The sequence below is a fragment of the Diabrotica virgifera genome, chromosome 8 (assembly GCF_917563875.1).
Source record: "Diabrotica virgifera virgifera chromosome 8, PGI_DIABVI_V3a".
Lineage (NCBI taxonomy): Eukaryota > Metazoa > Arthropoda > Insecta > Coleoptera > Chrysomelidae > Diabrotica > Diabrotica virgifera.
In genome coordinates, this window is record NC_065450.1 from 156,143,898 (window position 1) to 156,167,975 (window position 24,078).

Genomic DNA, 24,078 nt, shown 5'->3' on the forward strand with positions numbered 1-24,078 from the left:
CATATCTCAACCGGTTTTAGAGCAATAAATAAATCGTCAGTTTGTAAGAAAAAATTCAACATCACGTATCTCGGAAACGAAGCACTTGCGGACATATGTTTATAAAGCAAACGGTCATTATTTTTTCATGCAGAATTACTCCTTAAAGTTTGTCGCACTTATTTTTAGAAGTACCCTGTATTGATTAAGAACGTTGCTAGTTGTTAAAGTACCTAACTCTTTCATTGTACAACATAAGCGAATCAATCAAAAAGCATAATGTTAAGAAAGCCTAAGGCTACAGTTGAGTTTTAATTTCAATATTTTATATACGCCAGAATATTCCACAGAGTGTTCCAAATTTTGAGGAAAAAATACACTATCATTGTTACACCCGATATACAATGACAGTTATCTGTTTAGCAACAATATTAATACATCGATATTCTTGAAGAATAAAGCTATAACATATTAAAGAAATCACTAAAATCGAACAGCAGATTTAGAAAATACAAGACATCCAAAATATCCCATTTTTAAGGTGGTGCGTTAATTTTGGTGCTTAGTGTATATTGGAAGGACATATGCTAATATGTACCAAGTATTGCGAAAAACAAACAGGAATCAGCTCAGAGTTAGAACAGGATTTCTTCCCCCTTCCAGTTAAGGGACACCTACAATATCTGCATTAAAATGTGAGTGTTTCATGGAGACTTGAGCTGAATACTATGTAGGAGAGAACGTGAACCAATCAATCATATTTTGCATGACCTTGAGGCATTGAATCATAGGCAGCAAACACTTTTTGGAGAAAACGAACTCACTTCAAAAATATATGGTACCCATCCACTAGACCTGTATAAGCTAGCACATGGTTTCAGTATCCTGGAATGGGTGCCAGAAACGAATGGAAGAAGAACAATAAGCCAATTGGCTCCAGTACGACCGGTTTATATCTGACGGCTTCCAGGAGAAAATAAAAAAATATACGTTGCGTTATTGTATTCTATTACACTTAAGCGAAGGTGCGTTAAATTTTTTTAAACTTCGTAGCATAATACAACTACAAACTTTGATATATGAATTATTCATGATGTATCTCATTGATAAACTATTATTACGGCAACATTATTAACATCCATTGTATAATTCAGTGCACATTACTCTTTGACCCCCAACAGACATTTTAATACAATTGTTTGATCGCCTAAACTCCGATCTAAAAAAGAATCCAATAAATAATAAAACGCAGAGCGTTTAACGGTATGCAATGCGCGTTCGATATCCACAAACACTTTCCGTTCTGTTGAAAACTTCACATTCCCATTGCTACACTTCTCAGTTTCTATCCAACCGCGAAGTGGTGAGTTTACCGCTTTCCGGAAAACTCGCTAGCGCCACGTGAAGTTGCGGCGGCTGCCGAGAAAACTCGGAACATTTTTCTTGCTGCAATTTAAGTTCTCAGAAAGTTGTTTTGTCACAAGAACCTTAACGAGATTTCCGCGGCAAATAGTTGGTTCGTTGCGGAAATTTCTACACGGGAAAAAGGTGAAAAGTGTTTAAAACCTGTGGATACTTGTAGTAAAACAAAATAAAAAAGTGAAGGTTTTGCGTTGAAATATAAAATTTACTACTTTACAAGAGAAATAAGCTTAGAAATACTTTAGAATTTAAAACTAACATCAGGTTTATTATTAAATGTGGCCATATTTATATTTTCTCCTTATACTACTTAAATACTGAGAGTGTGTTCATCGTCAATTTTGATGTTTTTATGTATTACTTAATATTTTATAGTCTGTATATAATTTTTTGTGTTTTTTCGTATATGTATTCATATTATCTTTTTTTATTTATTGTTTAATCAGTCTATTTTTGGTCATTTGTCCCATTTAGTTTCTTTATATTTTTTGACTTTGCCTCTAGTTTATTGTTTACTTTCATTCTACCTCCTCTATCTTTTATCCTTCGAAAGGATGTAATTGGGCCCCCGTATTATAAACATAACGAAAACTAATAGCAGTATGATTACTAAAATATGTGTAAATGACAATATTTGGCCTTTCTTTAAAAAGTCTTCATTAGTTTATGAATAGACATGAATAGACAAGTTGTTGCAATATTATATCTAAATTTACATTGAAAACATTAACTACAAAACTTATTTTGCTAAGTTATTTTTTCGTCGCAGCTGAGCTCATCGTAAATTTTTTTTATACGTTTTATCCGTTCATTTTTAAATTCCGGTGTAATACCGCACTATTCTGCTATTCGATAAGATTATCACGAGTTTTTTTAAAAAAGTTGAAGGGCGACCGTTAACTCTGCCGTTTCAGATTGCAAAAGTGTTGACGTTAGATTAATGAAGTTAAGTATTTTAGATTAAATAGTAATGTTAACGACAAATTCAATGCTCTAATAATGCATTAACTTATAATTTTACATCGTTTTTTAGATATTTTCCTTAAAGATTTCATTACTTTTACTTGTCGGAAAGCTCGACGCAAAGCCATAACAGCATCAAGTCTGGATAACTACCGGGTTTCACATACCTTTTAAGTGTTGACAAACGCGATAGACCCAAAGTCATAATAGTACATAGTACATCCTATCTTTTAATACTTGCACTAAAAAAACAATCTTTTTAATTATATCCTAAAAAAATCAACTCCTGTACACCAACAACGGCATCATTCAACACTTGGTTCAGATTATGGGATGCACAATGAACATAGGAAGCTGGTTTTTCAATGTCAATTATACGCCTTTGTACTCCTGAATATACACCACTCATAACCTGCCCCATCATACCCATTTCCTCTGCAGTTGTGTACGGAAAGGTGTTTTGATTGTATAAATTTTAAAATTTCATTTACAATACCTGCACTTTGGCCTAACATGTGAATAAATCCCAAAAAACTTTTAACAACTTCTGCTTCTTCTTCTTCTCTTCTTCTTCTTTTTATATAGACATTACTCTCTGTTTCTCAATGTGCCTCCAGTAAGTTGTCATTCCATCTTTTACGTGGTCTGCCCACTGATCGTCTTCCTATTGGGAAACCGTCTCTCGCCGTCCTTACTACTCTATTTGTTGTCATTCGGCTTATGTGGTCGTTCCATTCTACTCTTCTGCTTTTCACCCAGTTATTAATGTTGCCCACCTTGCATCTCCTTCGTATATCTGCACTTCTAGCTCTATCCCACAGCATCTTACCATCGATTTTTTGCAATGTTTTCATCTCTGCTGTTTCTAGCATTCTTTTTGTCCTTTCTGTATCAGGTCGTGTATCTGCCGCGTATGTCATTATTGGTCTGATGACTGTTTTTTAAATTCTGCCTTTCACTTCTTTTCCGATCTTTTTATTTCTCCATATTGTTTCATTCAGGCAACCTGCGGCTCTGTTTGCTTTATTCACCTGATCTTCCACTTCTGTTTCGAGCTTTCAGTAGCTGCATAGTGTGATGCCTAGATATTTAAACTCTATGACTTGTTCTATTATTTGACCTTCCAGCTCTAATTTACACCTTATTAGATCTGCTGTTATAACCATGCATTTAGTCTTTTTTGGGGAAATTAACATGTTAAATTTTCTAGCGGTTATATTAAATTCGTGCAGCATACGTTGTAAATCATCTTCACTTTGAGAGATTAGTATTGCGCCGTCTGCATAGCAACTTCTGCTTTGGAAGGTAAATTATTTTCTTCGCAAGTTGGATACCGGAAAATAAAATTAAGCTGATTGTGTTTCGAAATATCTTGAGTAGTATCAAGAATAATTATTGAATAAAAACAATTTTTTTTTAAATTAAATTAATAGACTAGGACGGATCTGTTTTGAGCTGGATGTGAGAGGTGGCATTCGGATTTTTGCAGATAAAGTTAGGTGACACCTTCTGTAATAATAATTGAGTTATGCTCCTTCTCAAATATGCCCTGAACATTAATAAAAAAAATTAAATATTTAAAAATTTCGAAAAATATCAATTTTTTCTACTTTCATCGCATATAACTTTAAAGCGATTCATTTTGGAACAAAGTCGTAGCAAAAGAAAATAAAGATAATTAAATTTTGTATAACATACGACTGACTTAAAATTTCTAAAGTTATTACCCTTTCTACAAAATAGCAATAAATAGAAAATAAGGGAACAAAAAAGACTGTTTTTATTCAATGTTTTTCAACCACTTTGGTTGCACTTAGAGCCTTCCTAATTAAATTAGAAAATTCTTATAGCATACTTAAACCGTCCACCAAATTTCATTAAAATCAACTTAATAGATTTTGCATAATAATTTTGCAATCTAAATTTTTTTTAAAAAGTTCAAATTTTTTAAAAACTTTCTGAACAAAAAGTAGACCCTTTAGATTTTTCTAATTTTTTTAAATATAAAGAGGTTCTCTTTCTATCTAATACACTTTACTGAATTAAAATCGGATTATTTAAGCGGCCTCAGCACTGTTTTAAAGTTATAAACAATATTTTGGCTTATAAACAGATACAGTGAGGACGTTTGAGTTGGAATAAATTCATTTTCTTGAGAATGGGAGACTCTGGAGATAAATCCCGAAACAGATCGATTTTTATTTTTAAATTATAATTTTTTGGCATTAATATCATACTAGTGACGTCATCCTGGACTGGACTGACTGACCATAGAAGCCGGAAAGATAGGCCTTAATATGAATTACAGCAAGACCAAAATTATAACAAATACAGATGAGGACATCACAATGAGGATCGGATAAGATGAAATAGAACAAGTTCACGATTATATATATCTGGGTCAAATTATAAAACTTAACAAGGAAAACCAAACAGCAGAGATCAAAAGACGAGTTAGACTGGCATGGGCGGCATTTGGAAAACTAAGCTACATCCTTAAAAACAAAAGATATCCACAACATCTTAAGACCAAGGTATACAATCAATGCGTACTCCCTGTTCTCACTTACGGTTCCCAAACGTGGACGTTTACAAAAGCAAACATGGACAAGATCATAAAGACGCAAAGAGCAATGGAAAGGCAAATGTTGCACATAAGACTATTGGATAAAAAGAGAAACGAGTGGATAAGAGAGAAAACCAAAGTTAGGGATGTTAGACAAGAAGTTGCAAAGTTGAAATGGAGATTTGCCGGACACACTATAAGACAAAAGGAAGACCGATGGAACAAAATTCTCATAAATTGGAGACCGTGGGAGTATAAACGAAGCAGAGGAAGACCACAAATGAGATGGACAGATGATGTCAAGAAGCACGAGGGCTCTAGGTGAATAACTGTAGCGACAGATAAGAATGGAAAAGGATTGGGGAGGCCTATGTCCAAAGATGGACCGAAGAAGGCTAATTAGAGTGAAGTCATCCATCTGGGTGTGATGACGTAATCTAAATATTGGAACTAATTTAATTCAAAATTTTTTTTTAATTCAAAACCTGTATAAATTGTTAAGTATGTTAATGTTTATATTAGTCAATACAAAATTGAATAGCCTTTCGATTGAGCTATCACACGGCACCTATTCTCATTTAAAAAATCATCGATTACGTCATCACGCCCAGATGGATGACGTGACTAGTAAGATATATATACCAAAAAATTAGAATTTAAAAATAAAAATCGACCTGTTTCGGGATTTATCTCCAGAGACGCCAATTCTCGAGAACATGAATTTATGCCCACTCAAACGTTCTCACTGCATTTGTTTATAAGCCAAAAATTGTTTAGAAATTTAAAACAGTGCTGAGGCCGCTTAAATTATCCGATATTAATAATGTAAAGTGTATTAGATAGGTAGAGCGACTCTTTATATGTAAAAACATTAGCGAACTTCTAAATGGTCTACTTTTTGTTCAGAAAGAAAAATTTAAAAAATTTGAACTTTTTTATAAAAATTTAGATTGCAAAATTATTAGCAAAATCTATCAGGTCGATTTTAATCAAATTTGGTGAACGATTTAAGTATGTTGTAAGAATTTTCTAAGCGAGTTAGGAAAGTTCTAAGTGCAACCAAAGTGGTTGAAAAACATTGAATATAAACAGGCTTATTTTGCCCCCTTATTTTGTATTTATTGCTATTTTGCAGAATGGGTAATAATTTCAGACATTTTAAACCAGTCGTTTATCATTCACAATTCAATAATCTTTATTTTATTTCCCTACGACTTTGTTCCAAAATGAATCGTTTTAAAGTTATAAGCAAATAAAGTAGAAAAAAATCGATGTTGTTCGAAATTTTTAAACACTTTAATTTTTTTATTAATGTTCCGGACATATTTGAGAAGGAGCATAAGTCAATTATTATTGTTGAAGTAGTTACCTAACTTTATCTGCAAAACTTCGAATGCCACCTCCCACATCCAAAAATAGACCTTTTTTCACAAGTTATAACTTCCTTATTTATTTGGGGGCTCAAGTAATTTGTTTTTTAAGTTATTGTTTTTATCGATTAATTTAGCTAAAACATGATCATATTTTTAGCTAGTAAAAGAACCACCGACAAAAAATTACCTTTTTGGGATTCACTTTCTAAACTAAAAATATGTCCACGAAAGTACGAAACGCTAAATTGCACCCAAAAAGAGTAAGAGTTACGTCAATTACCCGCTTCGTTATTTCCTTCCAAATTCCCTATTTTGATGCTTATTAGGAAAATATGTTTTGGTCCCCAATTTAAAGAAAGTAGAAGTACACACACCCAAGCTTATATGGAATCACCTGATATTTCTTACTATTTCGTGCGAATTAAAAAAAAAACTAACACACGTAGTCAAACAAGATTTATTTTAAAGCAATTTAATAACAAATACATAACAACTAAATAAAACAATAAAGTATTTAACAAACAAATTGATATTCGTTGTTTTAAAGTCAATAGCATAAACAATTTCAATGTAAAACGAATAATGTTTAAATTGTTTTTATTCTTTTTTTTTTTTTTTTGGTAGTCAGTGTTATCATCTCTAGTCCTTATGCAAGCTTCAGTTTGCGTGGGCACGCTCCTAATCAAATTATTAACATTTTGTTGTGGTAGGTTGCTCCATCCTTCAAGAGCAGCTTGTAGTAGCTGTGAGGTGTTTTGCGGATTATCCTGGCGAGCTCTAATTTTTCTTTTAAGCATATCCCACAAATTATCTGTAGAATTAAGCTCGGGTGAGCAAGCAGGCCACACCAAACAAGGGATACCTTCTGCTTCAATGATGTATCTAGTCACTCTAATGGTATGTGGAGGTCCATTCTCATGCAATAAAATAAAATTTTATCCTGTTGCACCTATCCAGAGCCTAACTACAGGTTATCAACATACCTGTGAGCAGTTAAAGTTGATTGGATAAAAACTAAAGAGTTTTTTTACGGATCACAATTCCTCTCTAGAACATTACACTTCCTCTTGTATATTTGTGAACAGATCTGACAGTTTTCGTTCTTGTTTGTCTTCCTCGACCTCTACGTACACGATTTCATGGGTCATCTGATTTTACACAAATCCTGACTTTTTCTGAAAATAGCATATTTTGTCTATTCCCAATGTTCCAGTTTTGGTGGTGAAGACACCAATTTAGGCGATCAATCTTGTGCTGCCTGGATAACTTTGGAATCCATAACGTCCTCCTACTGTATACTTCTTGGCATCTTTTTCTTGTCGTTTCAACTGAAAGAGTTACACATGTAGCTTACAAAAGCTGCTTTTGGAGCTGCAGGTGAGAAATGGTTGGGTGTCTTCCAGCTGAATGGACAATTAAACGATCGTGACGAGGCGTTATTACTTTTTGGCGACTTTTCCTTGCTTTATTTTTGAGTTTTCCTAGTCCTGTTACCTAGCATAGGTTTTGGACAGAATGCCCTGTGTTACGCTTAGCTCTACAGCTATGTCCCTCTGAGAACATTACTTGCTCCACAAGACCAATAATCTTTCCCCTTTGGAAGTTCTATAACCCCATATAACGCCTATTTTCGTTTTTGGACGCAAAAGTTAGTTTATTTATTTTCATTCAATTTGCAACTCAAGCAAATAACCTATGTACCGATCGGTACTATCTGATTGTCTTATAGATTTGTTTATTTTCAATAAAAACCTTTATTCTTGGCTACAATAAGAAGTTTTTTTAAAAGAAATAAATATTACTTTGAAATACATGGTGATTCCATATAAGTTTGGGTGTGTGTATTAACACATTGAACGCCACGTGAGTTGTATTTAACTCACGCCTTGTTTGGCCCAGGCGCTCAGTGAGTTAAATATTATTCACATCGACATTGACATTCTGAACGTGGAACCTGAAGGCACAAACAAAAAATTTTAATGTGGCGGTTAATATGTTAAGCTTGAAGGCTTTAAGGGGCCCCTACTAACGTCGGCCCCCCACCGCCATGCGGGCCTGTCAGCTACGCCACCACTGTGTATGAGTGTTTCTGTCCAATTATATCTATCCTGTGCTTGGTGTTTTGCTTCGGAGAAATAGTCATGTCCTTTATTTGGTTCAACCATCTTGCTGGAGATCTTCTGAGTCTTTTGCCTGCCACGTTGTCTTTAACTATTATTCGCTTTATGCCTTCTTTTCTTCTAGTTATATGTCCAAAATATCTCAGTATATTTTGGTTTACACTTGTGGTAAGCCTAATTTTTGTGTTAAGTTCTCCTAGTATTGAATTATTTGTACGATTTGCGGCCCATTGAATATGTAACATTCTATGGTAGATCCACATTTAAAATGCCATTATAAGTTTTGAACCGGCATTTTTGATGGTCCCTGTTTCTAAAGCGTAGGTGTCGATAGGAAATATTAATGTTCGAACAAGGAGTGATTTTATGTTTTATGTAATGTCAGTTTTCTTCCATATTTTTGTGAGTTTGACTGTTGGCTATCTAGTCATTGTGATATATCAACGGATCTAGTCTTGGTACCCTCCAGTGTTAGTAATGACGGAACCAAAGTAATTAAATTGTTTGACCACTTCGTCACTTGCCCTGTTTCCAGGCGCGGACACAGGGGGGTCATCTGGTCCATGGACCCCCTATTCTATTGGACACCCACCCATGACCCAAATATTTCCGTGTTTTATCCGTAACACGAAAAGAGTCCCACCAGAGCTAAATCCTTTTGATACCGTAGGTATCTGTGATCAGTGAATTTTATCCTTAGAGTAAATGTGAGTAGTATGGCTAAATCTGGGTAATATATTTGCGGTAAGTCTGCCCCCCGCTATTTTGGATTTCTAGATCCGCGCCTGCCTGTTTCTTATCTGTGTTTGGTTTTGTTTCTATCGATAATCGTTACTTTGGTTTTTTATATATTTATTTTCAAAATATATTCCATACTCACCGAGCCCAGCTTACGCATAATTTGTTCAAGTTCTTCTGGGGAAGACTTAAAAAGAACCGTGTCATCAGTAGATCGTAGGTTTCTGATTTTCCATCCTTCTCTAAAAATCCCCTCTTACCCTCCTTGCTTCCCTTGACATTCCTAAAAAATTTGATGCATAATGTGTTCACTGTAATATGTACACTGAATAGAATAGGGGTTATTATACATCCCTGTCGAACTTCAAATTTCAATGTGAAGTTTTCGAAACCACATTATTAACTTTTATATTAGCGATATTATTTACATACAGTTCTTACAAATTTCTGTAAGTATATGCCACATTTTATCTTATTTTACGTTATCGATTGCCTTGGAGTTGTCAGTAAAACTCAAATATATTTCTATTCGCAAAATTAAATTCCAACAGAGGGCGCTCAAAATTTCAAAGATGGACGACAATGCTAGGAAAACAATTCATTTTGTCATTTGAATTCACAGTTCTAAAACGTTAAATTAAAATCATTTAAAGGAGTGTTTGCCAAAGTAACCACTAAGTTTTGCAACTAAGACATCTTATAAGTTAAAGACGACTCAAAATTATGTTTAATCTGTATGCATTCATTAAAATTTGATGCTAACTACTGATTTGTTTTAACCTTTTTTTCATAAAAAAATCTAGCCCCCGATAATCACACAGCGTTCTGAAAATTATTAATCTATCTTAGGATTTCTAATTTTGTTCTTAATTTAATTAATAGGTGCACTACAGTTTATTTTACACCGACAGATAACAATTTTTAATTAAATAAAAACTGGAAACTTGGAAACTAAGTAGGTGAATTTATTTTATAATAATTGTGTTCTGGAAATTACGAAGTGGTCGGGATATTTTTCATAACAATGTACATTCTATGTACATAATATATACTACATTTTATTCATTTATTTAATTTTGCAGTCGCTTAAACATTAAAAAAATACTACGTTTAATACAAACGTTAAATGAACAAAATGTGTGATTTGGCATTGGTTAATTTAGGTCATTACGTAGAGTATAATAGGAATGAATACTGAGGAACACTGCAATAGTTTTTTTAAGTCGAAAATATTGTTAATTACAACATAAACTGATCGCAAATATGTACACAAGTTAATGGCAAAGTCAATGTTTTCCTTGAGTTGATGCTTTTCAATTTCGCCACCAGGCGTCGCCCACTTTGCGGTTCCTCGCCAATATTAAACTTATTCTTCTTCTTGATTGACTTTACAGTTCGGGGTAAGTCTTTGCCTCATCCACTACAGCCAAATAGTTGGTTCGTTGCGGGAATTTCTACACGAGAAAAAGGTGAAAAGTGTTTAAAAAACCGGACATCTTGGATATAAGTGCACCCTACGTAAGGCACAGCTGAATCTTATGTTTGTGGGTCACAGTGTTGCCATGCCATTTCTTTCATAATTTCAATCAATGTTAAATGTACCTACAAGAATAATAGAATAAGAACGTTTACTTCCCCGTCATTATACTAGGTAGAATGACAAATGAGGTGTCAAATGAAAGCTTATAATCCAAGGATAGTATTAAAGGTGAGAAATTAGACCTAGATTGTCTGTTCCTCAAAAAATAAGCGTTATATTGGGAATTTCTAATGTCGACATTAAAAGTTGCACTATTTTTTTTTTCTATAAAACATTTTGATTTAAAACTTACCAGAAAACTTCTTTGATGTTATGATTCAATTATGATGTAGCATAAAAGATGCATACAACCCTTAATTTTCACCCTTCTATCATCAACCCCTATTTTTATAGCCATCTATATATTTACATCTGCAAAATTCTCCTGTCACAGCGTTAGTTGCCATACTCCCCCGAAAAGGATTGACCGATTTCTATGAAATTATATATGTATAGGCGGTAGATCTGAGAATTGGTTACAATCTATTTTTCATATCCCTGAGTGATAAGGAAGGTTTCCCCTAACATTTTGTTAAATTAGGTGGTGTTTCTACTATGTAACATTTACATAATGTACTCTACAAGACTACGAGTACGAGCAAATTAAAAAAAAATGGTTCAAAATCCATCAAAAAGCTCCGGATATAATTTCCTCCTCAATTTAGCTCCTCAGTTTAATTTTTTGGGTGCAGGTGTTTTAATAATTCCCCTCATATATTAACAGCTTGTAAAAAAAAATGAATTGACATATTGAAATAAAACGTCACACACGTTCATATGAAGAGTGTAGAGTGTACCAATATAACAAAATAAAATTTAGGCTAGTAGCAGCGCCCTCTCTTGTCGAACCGCAAAACTTATTGAACAACCTAGTAATTTACTGGATTGAGATTTTTCTAATTCTTTTTATTTTACTTCAAATAAACTTAATTCCCGGTTACTTTTGCGGACCAGTACGCAAACAAGAACGCTTCTATTTCGGCATTTTAAAAACCTGAAATTCGCAGTATCATTTACCGCCCTTCAGAATATTGTTTAATGTATCGTTCCGTTCATGGACAAGCAGCTTAATTTCATGGTTTTAGGTTTGTTGAGTAGAAAAGAGGAAGTATACTTATAATATAAAAAATAATTCGTGAATAATGTCACACATGTGCAAATATTCACCAGATGGAATATATATTTCATCGGTTAGTAGTCAAACAATGTTATATATTTTAATCGGCATTCATTTGTACCAGTTTAAATATAGCGAAAAATAAATCTATCAATATTTCTCTATAGATTTAAAATAGATTGTACCACTTTTTTCGTAATAAACAACTCATCAAAACTGAAATAGACTAAATCATTAAAAATATTTTTCGTCATTCTAAAAAATTAACGTACTTATCCGTAAACTTAAAAACTTCAAATAAATTATTTTTGCATACAAAGTTTCTCACATACCTATTACAAAAAAATAGACTATTGAAATATTTTTATATTTTTTAGGCCTTAGCGTGCCTTTTTCAGAGGACGCAATCCCGGACGCATTCTTGAAAAGAGGGTGTAAAGGGTTTTGCGCTGTATCTCGTAAACTAGCAGCCCTACACACAATTTTATTAAACATTATTTGTAGCAAATTAAATTGTACATAACTTTATCCCTATTACTTTTTATTGTAAAATAGAAAATAAAATGTAAATATAAATAATTAAACAGTTTTGAACAAATTTTCTTTAGAGCCTTGTAACTTTTTTTCTAGTCAAAAAAATTTTAGCTACCATATCGCATATACCACCACATCTCTCAGAATTGATTCTCATTCTAGCTAATCTCTTCTTCTTAGTCTTATCTCATAGCTTATCGATTATAAAAACTCTCCTATCATAACATAACACACCACACACACATCTTTCATGGTCCAATATCGCAACATACTCTGTCAGACCTTTCATACCCTCCAAAGCCCCCCATATTTTACGATCACTTCATTTTCAGGTAATTTGATGTCGGGTCTCTAGAGGACTTAGTTTCATCAAGCTACTTTTAGTCTCATTTTCAGTCATATACAAAAACAGTATTTCTTTAATTATCATATTACATATTCCATCTTTATCCAATTTATTTTGGGTCCACTTACATTTTACACTTCTAAGCAAGTTATCAGTCATCAAACAATTATCATTCAATTAATACTCTTAGAATTGTACACATATGTATGTACAATTTTGTTCTCCTAGACGTCTATACGTAAAAGGCCTTTCCCATTATTTGTCTTAGTGTATTAACATCATACGACTAACCCAACAACTACTGGTATTGTTGACTGCATAACTTCTGGTAACGTAAACATTTTATTTTCCAATTTGATTACTTAATTAATGGATAATTTTAAAATAAAATTTTTTTTATTTATTTTCGAATAACTTTAACTCCAACATATGTAAATTTGAGACTGTTTTTATCTCAAATATTAAAATAATCTGTAAACGTTGTGGCTGAAATAACAATACAACTGGGTTACATTTACAGTTCTTAACGTCATTCTGGGTTGCTCTTGAATTCAGTTGTCAGTTGGCCATTGAAATCCAATATGTGAGGTTTTATTTCTCCAAAAAAAAAAAAAAAAATCCAACCACGTGGGAAGAGTCCTGTATTGCCCTGGGTAACATCCAGGCACATCTGGAACATCATTTAACCATTATATAAATATGTAACGTAACATAACCGTTCACATTTAAAGGGTTTTTATCCAACACATTTTGGTGGCTCAGACATGCTATTTTTTGTAAGTATGGCCTCTTGTTTTTTAAAACCTCTGTCAACTTTTTAACTTTTTCTCAATTAATTAGGTTATACTTGATTTTAGAGCTTTTAGAACACTGATGATGGATTTCTTAATCCAAAAACGTTTTGTCTTAATGTGACCCGTATTTTAAAATATACCTTTTACAACAAATCTAGTATGTTTGTGATTTATGGTATACAGCCAGCTACAGGAAGTTTATTTTCCTCGTGGAATAAGTAAAAAGTCCTTCTTTATATTCTTCTTTTTCTTTTTCTTTTTCTTTTTCTTTTTCTTTTTCTTTTTCTTTTTCTTTTTCTTTTTCTTTTTTTTGTTTTTCTTTTTCTTTTTATTTTTCTTTTTCTTTTTCTTTTTCTTTTTCTTTTTGTTTCTCGTTTTCTTTTCCTTTTTCGTTTTCTTTTTCTTTTTCTTTTTCTTTTTCTTTTTCTTTTTCTTTTTCTTTTTCTTTTTCTTTTTCTGTTTCTTTTTCTTTTTCTATTTCTTTTTCTTTTTCTTTTTCTTTTTCTTTTTCTTTTTCTTTTTCTTTTTCTTTTTCTTTTTCTTTTTCTTTTTCTTTTTCTTTTTCTTTTCTTTTTCTTTTTCTTTTTCTTTTTCTTTTTCTTTTTCTTTTTCTTTTTCTTTTTCTTTTTCTTTTTCTTTTTCTTTTTCTTTGTTTTTTTCTTTTTTTTTTTCTTTTTCTTTTTCTTTTTCTTTTTCTTTTTCTTTTTCTTTTTCTTTTTCTTTTTCTTTTTCTTTTTCTTTTTCTTTTTCTTTTTCTTTTTCTTTTTCTTTTTCTTTATCTTTTATATAGGCAGTACTGCCTGTTTCTCTTCAACGGTGCCTTTCATTCTGTCCCTAAATTGTCATTCCATCTTTTCCTTGGGCGTCCTATACTCCTTCTGCCTAACGGTGACTTGCCCCTGTCTATTCTTACTATCCTTGCTTCAGACATCCTGCTTATGTGTTGATTCCACTCTTCTTATCTGTTCTTCACCCAGGTATTTATAATGTCTACCCCACATATGACCCACTTCTTACCCTATCCTGTAGTCCTTTTCCAGAAATCCTTCTTAAGACCTTCATTTCGTTGGTCTTCATATGTCTTTGTGGTTTGCTTGTATCTGGTCTTGTTTCGGCCGTGTAATAGGCTATTGATTATGTTCAAAATAAGAGAGCTAAAAGGAACTACAACGTTAACGGGATTTTATTGTGTCATATGGTCAACGCACCTCTATGTTTGAAAAAACCGTGGAGTGCTACCATTTAAATGCGTGCGTTTTTGAGAAAGACGTGAATTAGTCCCTAGGCACAGGGTAAATTAAGGTGAGTTCCATTCACTTTTGCTACAAACACTTCTACAGGAAAATTGTTCCAGAATAAATTTACTATCGAAATATCATATTTTAAAGTCAAAAGTATTTTTTTTTACAAAAATACATTCAAAAGAACTGCAAGAAAAAAACACGAAAGAAAGCAATTTTGTTTTTTGCTCCATAATTTTTTTCCACAGGGATATAGGTATAGGCATTGCTTCAGAGAAAAATAACTTTCATCCTTCTTCTTTAAAACGACGTTTGGTAGAAGTCTCCAGGAGTTATAGTTTCTGAAATAGGATTTTTTAAAGTTTGCCGTTCACAGAATTTTTGAGCCATTTTCGCCATTATTTCGCAAACATTGCTCGGTAACTTATTTCTACGCATTTCTAGGTATATGCAATGGTACATGTGGTAGAAAGAGAAGTCAATTACCTTTGAAATGATCTACTGTATAAGGTCATACAACTATTTTTAAACAAGTTATGCTTTTTCAAGATTTTATCCTTTTAATGAATTTTTGATATCTTTCATGTTTTTTTTAAATTTCTCATTATGACTTTTTTTTTTGTACCGTTAGGTAGATGCATTCTGGAATAAAAAAAGCTTATTTTCTTTACTTTAGAATGGTGTATTGCAATCACCTCTAGGACTATTTTTAAACAAGATATCGGTAGGATATCCAAGGGTATCCGTAATTTAGAAAAATTTTATAATTTTTTATTATTTTTTCAATTAGAAGAATATAACTGCATATTGTAACATAATTTTTAATTCCAAATAACTTTTCTTAATAACACTTTTCGATGTTGTGAAATATAAAGGTACTTTACTCTTGAGTGAAATTCATATTTTTTAACATACCCCGTACACTATTGATAAAATTTTATATCTGATGATTACATCTTAGGTTTTAGCCTATGCAGAGCATTTTATAAAGAATAATTTTTTTCATAAAGTTAATAATAAAAAGTTTTCCATATGGCTCCAACTTAGTGGGACCTTTTGCGTGTGTATATGTCAAACTTTGAAAAAGCATATCTTGTTTAAAAATAGACCCAGAATTTTTTACAATACACCATTTTAAAGTAAAGAAAATAAGCTTTCCTTTTTATTGCACAATGTGTATACCTAAATATACAATAAAAAAGTTATAATGAGAAATTTAAAAATAATCGTAAAATATATCAAAAATCATTAAAAGTATAAAATTTTGAAAAACCATATCTTACTTAAAAATAGCCATACAGCCTTCTACGATAGACCATTTTAAAGGTAATTGACTTTTGTTCCTACTTAATGTAACATTCTATATACCTAAAGCTGCGTAAAAAAAGTTACAGAACAATGTTTGCGAAGTAACAAGGAAAATGGCCCAAAATTGTTGTGAGTGGCGAAATTTGAAAAATCATATTTTGGAAACTGTAAATCACACAGATTTACACCTAACGTCATTTAAAAGATGAAGGATGAAAGTTTTTTTTCTGTGAAGCAATGCCTATACCTATAACCCCATGGAAAAAAGTTATAGGACAAGGAACAAAAATGCTACCTTTCGTGTGTTTTTCTTGCTTTTCTTTTGAATATATTTTTGTAAAAAAAATATTTTTGACTTTAAAATGTGATATTTCGATAGTAAATTTAACCTGGAAAATTTTTCCTGTAGACGCGTTTGTACCAAACGTGCATAGAACTCACCCTAATTCGCCCTGTGCCTAGGGACTAATTCACCCCTTTCTCAAAAACGCACCCCTTTAAATGGTAGCACTCCGCGGTTTTTTAATCTTTAGAGGTCCATTGACTATACGAAACAATAAAACCCCGTTAACGTTGTAGTTCCTTTCTAAAATACATAATCAATAGCCTATAAGTCACAACTGGTCTAATAACTGACATATATTCGGTCCTTTGTTTCCACTCTTAGGTCTTTGTTTTTCCAAATTGTGTTGTTTAGGCATCCGGCCGTTCTACTGGCTTAAATTATTTGGTCTTTTACCTCTTCTTCGATATTGTTGTCGGCTGAAAGATTAATTCCCAGGTATTTGAAAGTCATTACTTGTTGTATAATTTGATTGTCTAACTCAAATTTTCATCTTATTCGTTCTTTAGATATTACTAAGCTTTTTGTTTTTTGGGCTGATATTTTCATATTCATTTCTTTTGCGTTAATGTTGAATTCGTGCTGTAATCTTTGTAGGTCGTCTTCGCACTCTGCTACTAACACGATGTCATCAGCGTAACAGAGTATTTTTATCTCACTATCGCCCATTTTTACCCTCTTTTCTTCTTCACTTGCTTTATTATATTCTGTATTCTTTATATTACAATTATTTTTTCAAATCTGAAAATTTTTAAAAATTGCAATTTTTTTAAATTTATATTTTGTTTTACTTACAAATGCTTACAGATACTTTGACATTTCTTATACAAAAAATTGATAAAAATATTAAATACAATAATTAACATGAATCAAATTAAATAAGTATTTAATATTTATTATATAATATTCGTGTAATTATTCAGATTTTAATCCAATATTTTTTTATTTCACTAGGAGTCAGTCGTTCTAATATAATGTGAACAAACAGAAAGTGTATTATTGCAAAAATAAACGTTTTCAAAGAACTTCTCTAAAATGTCTGCCACCGATTCAAAAGAACCAGCATTTCAAAAGAAAAACTTCACAAAACTCCCTGTGCATCAGATAAACCCCAGTTACACAGTGCGTGTGATGTGCTGCGTGTTTTTCATCTTTTTAACCGAGATTTTTCTTGCCCACTACGTATATCGGTTGATAAACTCAGAAATCCGCGAGGACTATGTCGCGAAACACTCATTTCACCATCATTTTCTGCTTGAACTACGCAGTGAAGAGTTCCGCAACGAAGTTAGGAGAATTTTTAAGGAATTTAGTGTGACGAATTCTAGCCATAGTTTGAGGAGAGAGAAAAGGAGCGTAAAACATAGGTTGGATTATAATTACTTGGGAGTGCAAGCCGAGGAGCCGCAGGTGGAGTTCTTTAATCCGAAAACAAGGGTGCCTGGAGACGAGAAGGATGATGAAAACTTAAGAAAGCTCGGAAAGAAGGAATTGACACCCAGTGGGGATTCTTGGATATGGGTTACAAGCTCAAGCAGAATACCGGTGAGTCGTCCTCAATTATTTATATTTCCGATATAATTATTATATTTATCAGTGTCTAAAATATAATTTTTTTTAATCTGTTTCAATGGTACAAAATATGTATACGGTGTCCCAAATTGGTAAGTTTTGCACTGTATACCAAAAACTACAGGAGATAGAAAAAATATATCATGACTTCTTGTTTCGTTAGATAATAATTGGCCAATCAAATCACCCATAGCCCAGGGGTCGGCAACCTTTTGAGTCGGAAGAGCCAAAAATTACAATTTAAAAAATTTCAAAGTTTTTAAAGAGTCCCAGTTTTTTCTTGTCAACAATAAATGTACTCGTATAAAGTTCTTTGATAAAAAAATTAATCTATTTATTCATATGTATATAGTGTTTTTTACATACGCATATATTTTCTTACATTTCATTTTCAAGTAAAAAAAGAATGTGTGTACTTTGTACGCACGTCAGAAGTTATACTTCTATTATATGATTTCAACGAAATTAATATACTTTAAACAGTTTCTCTACTACTTTCCAAAAATTTTTATTAAAACAATACCAAAAATTAAACAAATAAAAGAATAAAACACACACAAACACATTGAAAAATGCCACAAATGATTTCTGAACAATAATTGTTGCCAAAAATTTTAATTAAATACGTATTTTCTGAAAAAAATTATATAATAATATACTTACAATCATAAAATCTATAAAAAAAAATAAAAAAATGATATAACTTGCATTGGGCTTGAACCTACTTCCCGTGTATCCCGCCGCACGAGAGTAGAAGCGATTTTAAACTGCACCAACCTTCGCGTATACGTCATGCGGGAATATACCCAAACTGAACAACTTTTTGATATTTTGTTTATATGAATTTTTATTAGTTTGATTTTTGTCGAATTAAAATACAACAATATATAGAGTAAGAAAACGATACATTAGATGAAAATTTGTAGAAAGTTTGTTCGTAATCAGATTATGTAAATTAAAGCATTGCCTACTAGGGGTATAGCATAGCAAGTACTAGGTAAGTACATTATTTTTTTTACATTTTCCAAATAGGTATGAAGATAATTTTTTATTGGAATACAACTGAAACATTTAGAATTACGTACCTGTGGCTTTTCAAAGCTATTTAAAAAGTCACTATAATTATAAATTTGATTTTATTTCTGTCCTCACAACAATACAAACTAATATATTATACAACATTTTTGTTTACCGATAACCTCCATATTGAACAATTATTGACAGATCATTTCAACACCCAATCAGAGCCCGTATAAAGACTAATACCAAACTGTCAGTGTGCGCATGCGCGCAGATCAATATAAATTCACCCTCAATCTCAATCGCGCCTTAGAAAAAAGAAGTATAACTTCAAAAATTAAAACAAATATTCACTTACAACACTAACTTGTACTTCAATGACACACAATTGAGCAAATAATCTCAATGGGAGCGTTGGCATTGCATGGTTTTAGAAAGTTTGGATAAATCTGGTTCATAACTTGTTGTTTTAAGTTTCAAACACGACCCTAAATTTTCATTTGTTAGTTGGTTTTTTGGTTTACTTTTAATTATATTCATGCAAGAGAACGCTTTCTCGTAGGAATATGTCGATCTAAAGATAGTTGGCACTCCAAATGCCAACTTCTTTATCTCACTGTAGCACTAGCAAATCTTGAAGACTATCCCATACGTCGAATATAAGTCCCTCAATTTGCGGCATTTCTTTCAAAGCTGTCCACTTTTGTTGCGTTACGTACATACATTTCTGGACCTCCAACTCTTCCAACTTGCTTTTCAATTCTGTAAATTTTCCACTCTTTATTTAAAAAGCTTTACTTTTTTAATCGATCAATTACATTTCTAAAGATCCAGTATCAATTCCAAATTACTCAACGTGGATTTCGTTACTATTTGTGTTGAGAGGATTTACTGTGAATGCTGGAGTGGCTTTGTTGGTTTTGAATTGTTCAAATCTGCCAGAAAATTCATCTTTAATTTGCTTTGCAACGGTGCTGAAGTAATTCGTGTCAACAGTTACACTGGTTTTATCGCGATATTTTGGTATTTATTTATTTTGGTAAAATAAATAATATTTGCGTGTGGAACTAAAGAGCCGCAGCTTCACATCCAAAGAGCCGCATGCGGCTCGCGAGCCGCAGGTTGCCGACCCCTGCCATAGCCACATTACCGAGATAAGGGCGATTATTTAAAAATGTCGAAATTGACAGGATATCATTCTTTTTTATTAGGAAAAAATTTTAAAAACTTTATTGGAAATTTTGATAGTTACATTATGGAACATTTTTCTATGGGACATTTTTCACATTTTTCATAATTCCACAAAAGTTAAACTAATTTGATTAATTCAGACAATAAGCAAATATGACCAACTGTCAAAAAGTTTAAAACATGCAGTTGGCGTGTCTAATTGGGTGCATTTTAACGTGCTCGATTTACAACCTAGTATACACGGGTTCGATCCCCAATGCAAATTTTTCTTTTTTATTTTTTTATACATTTTATTATTATAAGTAGGTATATATTATATAATTTTTTTTCAGAAAATATGTATTTAGTTAAAATTTTTGCCCACAATTGTTCGGAAATCATGTCTTTGTGGCATTTTCAATGTGTTTGTGTGTGTTTTATTGGCATGACTGGCCAGTCAATTTGTTTTGAGTTCTCTCATTACAAAAGATAGGGTAAGTATGTACATTTAAACCTATTGTATTGTATTTTCTATTTAAATGTTAGTACTTCAATGCTGGAAAAATTTTTACTGTTTTTGCTTTAATTAAAAAAAATTTTAAGTTATACTTCTTAAGGCGCGAATGGGAACATTGTTGAGAGTGAATTTTAATAAAAACGATAGTACGAAGTAAGCGCAAAAGGCAAAATGAAGTTATTTGCTAAATCTTTCCATTTGGAAGGTTGACCCTCTGCTTGGGAAAACCTCATGTTGTAGTCTTGCTTTTTTTAATTGTTGGTATTATTTTAAGTATTAAAATTAAATTAATATTTATACAAAACTACAATTAAACTGTTCAAAATATCAAAAATTATTAACCATTTTCAATTTCGGTGCAACACGAAACTATAGCCGCGTCATATTCTAGTTCAATCAGAGAGTGCTGCAAGCTACCGGTTTCGAAACTTATTAGTCTCTTATCAGGAGGCACATATGCTGCTCTCTCTGACCCAACCAGGACAAACCCCGGCGTGCAGTTACGAATTGCAACGAACGAAATGGCATGGATGCCCTAGCGGCAACTGCTAGCAAAAGACTAAGTTTTCAATCTAATAGCACATAAAACAACACCAAAAATGTTGCTCTACATCCTACCAGATTGAAAACAATGGAAACTTTCTCTGAGATGCTGAGACTAAGGAAGATGAGGGAATTAGTCTCAGCATCCGTTATGGCATGCAAATTTTAGAAGCCTCGGAGGTGTAACCAGAGAAGGTTCCCATTGTTTTCAATTTGGTAGGATGTAGAGCAACATTTTTGGTGTTGTTTTATGTGCTATTAGATTGAAAACTTAGTATTTTGCTAGCAGTTGCCGCTAGGGCATCCATGCCATTACGTTCGTTACTATTCCTAACTGCACGCCGGGGTTTGTCCTGGTTGGATCAGAGAGAGCAGCATATGTGCCTCCTGATGAGAGACTAATAAGTTTCGAAACCGGTAGAGGTGCTTGCAGCACTCTCTGATTGAACTAGAATATGATGCTGCTGTAGTTTCTTGTTGCAACGAAATTGAAAATGGTTATTCATTTTTGATTTACATGTTTACTCTGATTGGAGTACGAAGGGAACCATTTTTGTTGAAACTTTACCACGCTGAGTAGATTTTTTTTATTATAGGTTATTCACTACATGTAATCAATAAACAAAAAAATTATAAGCATGTTAGTTGTTTGTTCAAAGGGGTGTAAGTATAAATTTGGATTTGTTATTCAATGATAACAAAGACTCCAATAGCCTCTTAAATTATTGAACTGTGCCCTGAAAGGGTAAGTAGTTCACTGCACTGCACTGCACGACACTTCACTTCACTGCTGTTTAGAACCTATGTGGTAGCTCCAGTGGTTTGTGCCTCCTCAGTCTCCGAGTCTGCTCACTATTATCCAGCAGGTTTAGCGCAAGATTATTAGGGTGGTTTTTTAATTTTACCAAATAGCGGCTGCTGTTTTCACTCACTGTCTCCTTTACTGTTGCTACTTGAAGATCATCTCTGATTTCTCTGTTAGGTATAAACTGAGTAGATGAGTAAATAAACGCTGAGTAGATGGGTCGTGAATTATAAATTGTAAAATTCCCTCATCTTCCTTATTCTCAGCATCCATTATGGCTTGCAAATTTTAGAAGCCTCGGAGGTGTAACCAGAGAAGGTTCCCATTGTTTTTAATCTGGTAGGATGTAGATCAACATTTTTGGTGTTGTTTTATGTGCTATTAGATTGAAAAGTTAGTCTCTTGTTCAAAATATATTTATTTCGTTGAAATCATAATAATAGTATAACTTCTTACGTGCGTACAAAGTACACACATTTTTTTTTAATTTGTATAAGAGTCCTACGTCAACGCTTGGATTATAACCCCGATCAACTAGCATGTGTATGAAAATACTAATCAAAACAGTTTTTGTTGTCTTTTTATTTTTTAAAATAAGCAAATTATTGCACGTAAACGATAACTTGGAACATCCCGTATAGTTATTAAAACTTATCCTTTTAGTAGCTGTTTGGTGATAACTATGAAACTGTTTTATCTACACAATCAAAACTTTGCCCCTCTAACGAATAAAGTCCCTACGAAAACTAGCAGCTTGCTAGCTACATAAACAGAATTACCCGATATACGTATTCATCTCTTACAACAATGCGTTTAATTGTTTATCTTTACTTTTCGCATAACTCAGTTAGTTTGTACGCTGTACGTAACTAACTAGGACCCATTCAAATTCAGTGGATTTTGTCAATTTGGAGGGTTCAGACCGGAATTGGGCAACCCTCTGAATTAGCTTATGCATCTCAATGAAACTGCAAACCACGTTGTTTAAAATAGGGATTCTGGGGACTTTAATACTTGATCTAGAGTGATTGATAATGTATTACGTCAGACATCAGTCCCTGCTCAATTTATTAGACTCATCCTAGAAATATCAGTTTTTTTTTAATTTAAAACACCTAAACAGTATAGACCTGGATCTCGTGTACCAAAAAAGTTAATTAATAGCAAGCTGAAAATTTGTTAATAGCTTAACGGTGTTTAGTCGGACAAACTTTGATGTACGGGCACACTGGATCAGGGGAAGTTTTAACTATTCTCGAACAGTTTACAAATTTGGAACGTCAGATTACGAAAACGTCCCATGTATTTTGTCGGACAAAATATCCAATTGATTTGTTACCCTTTCATTAAACTCTCATGCAAAAATCAGACTGGTATTTATCACCAACTGGGCATTTCAATAAATCCGACACGTAGAACATGTCAAATGACAGGAATTATGACAGGTGATAAATAGCAGTCTGATTTTTGCATGTAGTCCAGAAAGCCACTGCGCATCCGCTAGGAAAAATATTCCGATTCGGATTTTTTGCACAATCTTACTCAAAAAGGACCCCCTTTAACAAATTTGCATGTTGCCAGGTCTAAAAGTGGGTCAAAATTTTTTAAATGTTTTTTTTGTTTTTTTCCTAAAATTATTTTTTTGCATCGAACAAAGTTTTTTTAGGTTTTTGGATCATTTCAAACAGAAAAGGTCTATACTGACTTTTCTCTAAAGTTGATAGTTTTTGACATATAAGCGATTAAAAATTTAAAAATTGCGAAATCGGCTATTTTTAACCCTCAAAAACTATGTAAAAAACTGAAAATTTCGATGTTGCCAAGGTAAGAGGATATTCTTTGAACATCGATTGATGAAATCCCGAAGAGTTTTTTGCAATACAATATCGAAGACCCCTTTGTTTTTTAATTGCCACATTAAGCGGGCGCTTGATTGGCAACCGTTGCATGTATATGTAACATGCGTAAATGTTTGTGCGGAAAAATATTTCGATTCAATTTTTTTTCACCATATTGCTTGAAAATATC

The 24,078-nt window shown here is 32.7% G+C and overlaps 1 protein-coding gene across 1 annotated transcript; it reads left to right on the top strand.

Moving 5' to 3' along the window:
• The first annotated feature begins 1,322 nt into the window (after window positions 1-1,322).
• LOC126890296 (uncharacterized) lies at window positions 1,323-18,004 on the top strand. The gene is made up of 2 exons (XM_050659154.1): window positions 1,323-1,527; window positions 17,378-18,004. The coding sequence occupies exon 2, from the start codon at window positions 17,459-17,461 to the stop codon at window positions 18,002-18,004; it is 546 nt and encodes a 181-aa protein (XP_050515111.1). The 5' UTR covers window positions 1,323-1,527; window positions 17,378-17,458.
• The last annotated feature ends 6,074 nt before the right edge of the window (window positions 18,005-24,078 follow it).